Source organism: Myotis daubentonii, chromosome 19 (assembly GCF_963259705.1).
Source record: "Myotis daubentonii chromosome 19, mMyoDau2.1, whole genome shotgun sequence".
Classification (NCBI taxonomy): domain Eukaryota; kingdom Metazoa; phylum Chordata; class Mammalia; order Chiroptera; family Vespertilionidae; genus Myotis; species Myotis daubentonii.
Window position 1 is genome coordinate 21,697,037 of NC_081858.1, and position 7,337 is coordinate 21,704,373.

Sequence of the window (7,337 nt, forward strand, 5' to 3'; positions counted from 1 at the left end):
CCCAATCAATTTAATTTTTAATAATATTTTTAAAAAGGAAATTTAAGGGAGGTACTGCGGGAGCCTAAGACAGCTAGTACCTTCTCTCCCACCCGCACTGGCCCCAAGTGCAGGCCATCACTAACAGGGAAAGCTAAGCCTGGTTACCAGGACCCTGCCCAGGGCACTGTCTCCCTGCCCAGCGTAGCCCTCCTCTCCGCTGGCTCCTCACCTGTCAGCTCTCTCACCTGTAGCTCTCAGCACTCTGAGTAGGAATTTCTGTCAAAATTCTGAGATGACTCATCCGAAAGATGGCATAAACTGCAAGGCACAGAGGAGAGGGGCAAGGCAGAAGGGGTAGGCAAAATGGAAGCACCCACCCAGAAAAGATCCCCAGCCCAGGGCCCCAGGTGGGCGGGGCAGGCAGCCCATGCCTGGACCATCACCCCATCTGGACCTGGGAGCAGCGTTTTACAAAGAGGCACTCTGCCCAGACCCGCTCCAGGCTCCGCCGGATCTAGGTATGAGCTGGAGCTCAGGGAAATCATCAGAAGCGAGGCCAGCAGCCCACCCCACCTCACCCCACTAGCTCCCAGTGAGGAATACAAAGCAACTTGTCCCAGCAGCTTACCTTCGTCTCACCTGCTCTATTCGATCGCGCACAACTTCATCTCTCACCTCACTTGGCACTTGGAAGATGCGGGTATGGCTGCAACACACCATTCAAAGCCTGGGCTGTTTCCTTTTCTTTGCCACCAGGCATCGCGAGACTGCTGGGGTTGCAGTCGTACGAAGGGTCAGTTTTGTCCCCATGGCATGGACTTTTGAGCTGAGCCTTGACCCTTCCAGTACCAGGAACTCAAGGGTACCCTAACTTCACTGTCAGCTCTTGTGTGATCAGCCTTGTGCCATAGTCACTATGGTTCAGAGATCCTTCTAGAAAACTGTTACAGAGGCTCTGCAGGCACCTCATCACTACTGTTGTTTTTACTTCACCCTCTTGGATCTGTCTTCCTCTCCACGGTCCCCTTTCTGTCCTTTCCAACTCCACACCCCTCCTGCCTTCACAAACGCTCCACTCTAGTGAAATTGGCCTGCCCACTGGATCCCCGATTTCTGTGTCTCTGGACGATGCCTTGCTCAAGGTGCGTTCCTTGTGGCTTTGCATGTGAAGACAGAATTGATACTGCCCTGGGGGGGGGGGGGGGGGATCAATATGTTCAGAGATCTCTCTCAACCAGGAGGAGCTGGATCGGGATTCCAGAGGAGAGAGAGAGATTACCCCAATAGAGGGTCCTGGAGGCCAGAACCAGATCGGCTAAGTCCTCAAGGCTCTTGCATCCGTGGGCAGCCCGCCCCAGCTCCTGTTACCTGGGCCCTGCCCAGCTCACGGGTCAGTCCAAGCAAATGTCCTCCCGGAAACGTTTTGCGAGGGCCTGGCAGCCATCCTAGGACTGCTGCGACCCGGGTCCCCATGCTGTGCTTTCACCTAGCTACGCCACGCAGCTGAGGTTTAAAACTATAGCGGAAAGCGATGTTTCGATTATCTAAGCTGGGAAAGTGCTGCATTGAGAGTCCCTCCGTGCAGCCATCTCAGGCATGGCCACGCCTCCCACACACAAGCTCCCCTGTCTCCTTCCTGGGGCTGTGCCCACTTCGGATCTTTTCCCAGTAGAAAAACAGTCCCTAAAACCATAAATGTTGGTGACTGTAATTTACCAACGTTTATGGTTTTAGGGACTTTGGGAAGGTTTTCCAAAAAGCTCTTTCCCGGGGGTCTCCACCACCCTTCCCGTCTGTAATTACTGCGCAGTCGGGTCCCCATTTCCATTGCTCATGCCCCTGGAAGGGGTAAACACCTGAAAATGGATATCCTGAAGCAAAAATAAATTTCTCTGAGAAATATATCTTCTTGGAGAGAAGAGAGCAAAGCTGGCGGTGGGGTACGAGAAGGAGGAAGAGCATACAGAGATGAGAGAGGGCTCCTTCGCAGTTTAAGCCCACAGCTCTTCTCCTGGGAAAAGATCCCGTGTGAGCGCAGCCCCAGAAAGGAAACAGGGAAGCTCCTGCCAACGGAGCGAGCCAGCATCCAGGCCCAGTTCCCTGCCTTGAGGTGGCGACTTCAGTGCCAGGATGGGGAAGGTCTGTCTGGGGCAGGCACAGTGGGAGGCTGGCAAAGCCACCAGAAGCACATAATTCCAGCCTCGGTGCCTGGAAACCTCCCCTCACCTCCCTGGCAGATGAGGGCTTCCTTTGGCTTTTGCATGTTAAGAGCTTATGTCCTTACAGCTCTTTAAAGTGCAGCCGCGTCTGAACCCATCACACGCAAAAATCACTGAAGTCTGAGAGGTACTCAGAAGCGTTTAGGAGAGGGTGAGCAATCCCCGTGTCCCAACCCCTAACGTCATTTTAAAACTTAGGGATGCACTGGGCTTTCAAGGTGGCTACAATGCTCCCGGAAGACCCCGGGGGAAGGCTGCGAATGTTCTCAGCTAAAGGCAAGGCATCAAGCTCTGAGGAGAATGGCTGTGGGTCTGTGTTAGCCAGGGAGACCCCGGCGGCTGGCGGGATTGTGCCTTCTGTGCTTCTCCCTCCTCACAGCGTGGCTCAGAGACAATAAGAGGTGCTTTACCTCCATCTTATGAACTGGATTCTTGTCCTTTCCTCCAGGACTTCTTGACTCGGGCTTGTTAACAAATCGCACTTTGAGAGATGGTGTTTCACCTAGGAAAGCCGGGAAGGGTCCACGTGATCACTGCCCAAGAAGGACCCCATGGCTAGGGTGGAGCCCAGCCTGGACAAGCTCCACCCACTTAGCTCAGATCCTTTGCAATAGGACAGTGATGGCGAACCTATGACACGCGTGTCAGAGGTGACACGCGAACTCATTTTTTTGGTTGATTTTTCTTTGTTAAATGGCATTTAAATATATAAAATAAATATCAAAAATATAAGTCTTTTGCCCTGGCTGGTTTGGCTCACTGGGTAGAGCGTCGGCCTGGGGACTGGAAGGTCCCAGGTTTGACTCCGGTCAAGGGCATGTACCTTGGTTGTGGGCACATCCCCAGTGGGGGGTTTGCAGGAGGCAGCTGATCGATGCTTCTCTCTCATCAATGTTTCTCTCTATCCCTCTCCCTTCCTCTCTGTAAAAATATATTTTAAAAATATATATAAGTCTTTGTTTTACTACGGTTGCAAATATCAAAAAATTTCTACATGTGACACAGCACCAGAGTTAAGTTAGGGTTTTTCAAAATGCTGACACGCCGAGCTCAAAAGGTTCGCCCTCACTGGCCTAGGACCCCCTGCCTTCCCCCTTCCTCCCTCCCCATGCCCCCAGGATGATGGTCTCCAGCTCTTCAGTTACCACATCTCTGGTCACGTGGATGTCTTCGCCGTGGATGGAAGGGCAGCTGCTGGACATCTTCTCCTTTATATCCTGGGAAGCCTCTTCTTCGGTCTGAAAGGTGAGTCATTTCCCCCTCGAAGGGTCACTTGGTATCTGACCCCCCAGTTCTTTCTCTTTGCCCTTTTCTTTTTTTCTTCCTCTCCATCACAACACACATGCCCCACAACCACACATCCAAGCTCTGTGTCTCACGGTGCCGGCAATGAGCTCGCCTACGGCTCCCTCCCCGTGGGGTTCCAGGGAAGTCACTCAGTCCTGGGCCTTAGCCCAAGGGATTCCCGAGACACCCTGGAGCTGGGGCGACACATCGGAAACCCTGCATCCAGGATGCTCGAGAAGGGCTAGTGGCGATTCCAGCACATCTCTTATAAAGACAGAAGCCCCAGCATCCTCTAGGACAGCGGTTCTCAACCTGGGGGTCGCGACCCCTTTGGGGGATCGAAAGACCCTTTCACAGGGGTCGCCTAAGACCATCGGAAAACACATGTATAATTACATATTGTTTTTGTGATTCATCACTATGCTTTAATTATGTTCAATGTGTAACAATGAAAATACATCCTGCATATCAGATATTTACATGACGATTCGTAACAGTAGCAACATTACAGTTATGAAGTAGCCGCGAAAATAATTTCATGGTTGGGGGCCACCACCACATGAGGAACTGTATTAAAGGGTCGCGGCATGAGGAAGGCTGAGAACCACTGGGCTAGGACATCTGGTGTGTTAGACACAGCTCTAGGCAGGGCCAATGAACTTGAGTTTCCCATTCTAAGGAGAGGGAAGTCCAGATCCCTGCACCCACTGAGGCCAGCTCTCTAGAATTTGGGGTACCCTGAGTCAGAAAGGGATTTTTACTCACTTTTTTCAACCAGTGCTCTAGTACAGACACAGCCTCAGTTTCCACAACTTCGATGTCCTGCAACAAATCGATAAGTTGATGCCCTCAAAACACCTGGAGATCCAGCCCCTCTCTTTCTCCATTTTTATCCAAACTTAGACATTGTAAGGTCTTCTCTCCAGAAGTGCAGCAGGGGGCTCAGAAGGGAGAAGGATTCTGTCTGGCTCCCATCCACTTCACTTACCGAACTGGTTTTTGGTGGGAAGGGGCACCCTACACCTTTCCGGGCGAGAATGTACATAATCCATGTGGTAATTATCATCTTTGGACTTAGGCCAGGCCTCCTTCTTGGCTCCCTCCGTCCATTGAAGCAGCCTAAGGACTCTTCTGGAACAAGGAGGTCATTGAAGGGAGGTGCCCACCTGATTGGCTGTCCAATGATGATGTGACAATGCCCTTTATTCTCCAGGGCATTGAGAGTGGAGATAGAAAAGGGAAATCATAAAGTCACCTACTTTAATGATGCCATAGCTCAGAAATGGGGATGTGTGTGTGTGTGTGGGGGGGGGGGGGTAAGCATAAGGTATAGCCAATATATGCCTGAGAAAGACACAAGAGGGAAGTTAAACAAATAATAGATAGATTGTGGGGCTTATAGCTGGTCACCCAGTTTTGACAATGCTGAAGGAGAATGATATTTTATGAATCAAAAGAATAAGTTTGTGCCCTCCTCAGTGGATAGAGCATCAGCCTGCAGACTGAAGGGTCCCAGGTTCCATTCTGGTCAAGGGCATGTACCTTGGTTGTAGGCTCAATCTCCGGCCCTGGTCTGGGTGCATGTGTGAGCCAACCAACCAATAGATGTATCTCTCACATCAATGTTTCTCTCTCTCTCTCCCGCTCCCTCCAGTCTAAAAAAAAAAATCAATAGAAAAATATCCTCAAATGAGGATTAACCAAAACAATAAAAGCTTTAAAAAAAAAAAGAATAAATTTGTAATGAAATGACCCAGGCCCTCTATTCATTCAAATAATGCCACTGGCATTTTTTATTCTTACAGAGAGAGGGGAAAGAGATAATCCAAACAATAAGAGATATAGCATAAAAGTAAAAGCACCATTTCTTGCAGAAGATATTTCCTGATTATTCAAGTCACCCATGGATGGTGGCCTGCCTAGGTGGAAGGACAATAAAGTAGAAATGAAAAGGGGATTGGGTCATGACTTCAGATTTGGGGGGATGGGGAATTGGAAGGGGCTCAGACAGCTGCTATTCCCATCTAGAACCTTCCCCAAGAAATTGAAGGACGTTTAGAATATCCCAAAGAACACTGGAAATCACGGGAGTCACTGAGCCTCTGGCTCCTGGGTGTGAAATGTGGTCCAGAGCCAGTCTGTTGGAGACCCATTTAGACAAAATGGTATCAAACCAAAAAAAAAAAAAAAACTATCTTCATCACATAACTGAAGAGCCAGCCTCTCTTGTGGTTCTTAATGTTTTCAGATATTGTAAAGAAATCCAGTTAAAAACACGTGCATTCGCCCTGGCCAGTTTGGTTCAGTGAATAGAGAGTCGGCCTGTGGAATGAAGGGTCCCTGGTTCCATCCCGGTCAAGAGCATGAGCCTCGGATGCAGGCTCCTCCCCGGCCTGGGTCCTGGTAAGAGCGTGTGCAAGAGGCAACCCATCGATGTGTTTCTCTCACCTCGATATTTCTCTCTGCCTTTCCCTCTCTTCCACTCTCTCTAACAATCAATGGGAAAATACCCTCGGGTGAAGATTTAAAAAAAAAATGTGCATTTGACACGGAGATAAGCAAGTCCCCTTCCAGTTTATGCTCAGGTCATCTCCTCAGGGAGGCCCACGCGGAGAGCTCCATGTTCAGCTGCAGAGACCCTACCCCTGCCCTTCAGGGGCTCCTCGTCCTGCTCCATGGGTCCCAAAAGCGCCTGCTGCCGCCCTGAATTCTAAGTGATTTTCTTGTGGCGTGAAGTGTTCCCTGTCGGTCCCCTCCCACTAGCAGGTGAGCCCTGGAAGAACAAGAACCAGAACCTTGTCCATTTCGTTCACTGTTGGGCCCCAAGTGACTGGGACAGTGGACTAAGACACACTAGTGCCCTCAGTACGCATTTGCTTAGCGAATGAAGGGTAGCTCCTTGCCCGCCAAGCCTCAACCCCTTTCAGAATCACGTTAAGACTGTGACTTCAAAATGGGTTGATGAGGGAGACCTAAGCCAGTGGTGACATTAGACAATATCGGGAAGTACTTCCTGGGTACAAATAAACATTAGAAATACACTTTTTTTTTTTAGCAAATGTTTATTCATAGCAAAATACAAAACATTTCTGAAGCAGACTAATGTTACATGAGAAGCCATTAAATACTAAACTTCTTTTCATCTGTTTCACTTGCAACGCTTTCCAAGCACACCTTCAGGGGCTTACCCATCCGCTCATGGGATGCGCCTTTTTTTCTTTTCTTTTTGTCTGCTCATGTATGTGTTCGCTTGTTTTATTTTTAACTCGCTATATGAACATGCAGTGTTACTGGCAATGAGTTGGTTAGTAGTCGGCAAGCCTGAAAATACCAGTGAGTGGAGCCTGGCGTGGCCGCCTGAGCCACGGCAGCCCAAGCCACGGCAGCCCGAGCCATGCAGCCGAAGACTCATCCTCTCCCTAAGTGAGTTAGAGGCGTCACTCCGTTTTTAACTGGCGGGAGTCTAAGGCCAAAGGACTCACTGTCCTGGGTAACCAGGGAAGGCATTATTGCTTAGGGCCTCAGAGCAGGCGTGGCTCAGGGGTCCTCTCCAGGCGGGTCTTCTTTGTTGATCGGGAAGAGGGGGAGGACCACCGTCAGAGCCCACCTAGAGGGCAGCAGCTAGAACAGGCCCAGGCCCAGGGATGAGAGGTCAGGGGCCACTGTAGGAGGAAGCCCTTTCCCAGGAAAGCCAGCAAGAGCTGACAGACTGTGATTTGGTGGTTGGAGGTGCCTGCCTCCTGGACGGCCCTTTGTAAATGCTTAGAGTTTGTAGACTTTGAGGAAAAAGCACCTAGTGGAGAGTGTAGCTGTTTCCATATACACCTCCATTTCCTGACAGTGAGGACA

General features: G+C 50.2%; 1 protein-coding gene across 1 annotated transcript; it reads right to left on the reverse strand.

Annotated features, from left to right (window-relative positions):
• Nucleotides 1–236: 236 nt before the first annotated feature.
• Nucleotides 237–4,675, reverse strand: SPATA19 (spermatogenesis associated 19). Its single transcript, XM_059676959.1, has 6 exons — nucleotides 4,477–4,675; nucleotides 4,254–4,310; nucleotides 3,347–3,439; nucleotides 2,612–2,703; nucleotides 611–688; nucleotides 237–300 (listed from the first exon to the last, which is right to left on the reverse strand). The coding sequence occupies exons 1-6, from the start codon at nucleotides 4,552–4,554 to the stop codon at nucleotides 237–239; spliced, it is 462 nt and encodes a 153-aa protein (XP_059532942.1). The 5' UTR covers nucleotides 4,555–4,675.
• Between the last annotated feature and the right edge of the window lie 2,662 nt (nucleotides 4,676–7,337).

Excerpts from the sequence above, each read along its gene's own strand:
- SPATA19 (XM_059676959.1), bottom strand. The coding sequence starts at position 4,554 with ATGATAATTACCACATGGATTATGTACATTCTCGCCCGGAAAGGTGTA. Across the intron at positions 2,704-3,346 it reads TCCACGTGACCAGAGATGTG|GTGAAACACCATCTCTCAAA; the intron begins GTAACTGAAGAG and ends CGGCTTTCCTAG. Across the intron at positions 301-610 it reads ATAGAGCAGGTGAGACGAAG|TTTATGCCATCTTTCGGATG; the intron begins GTAAGCTGCTGG and ends TGTGCCTTGCAG.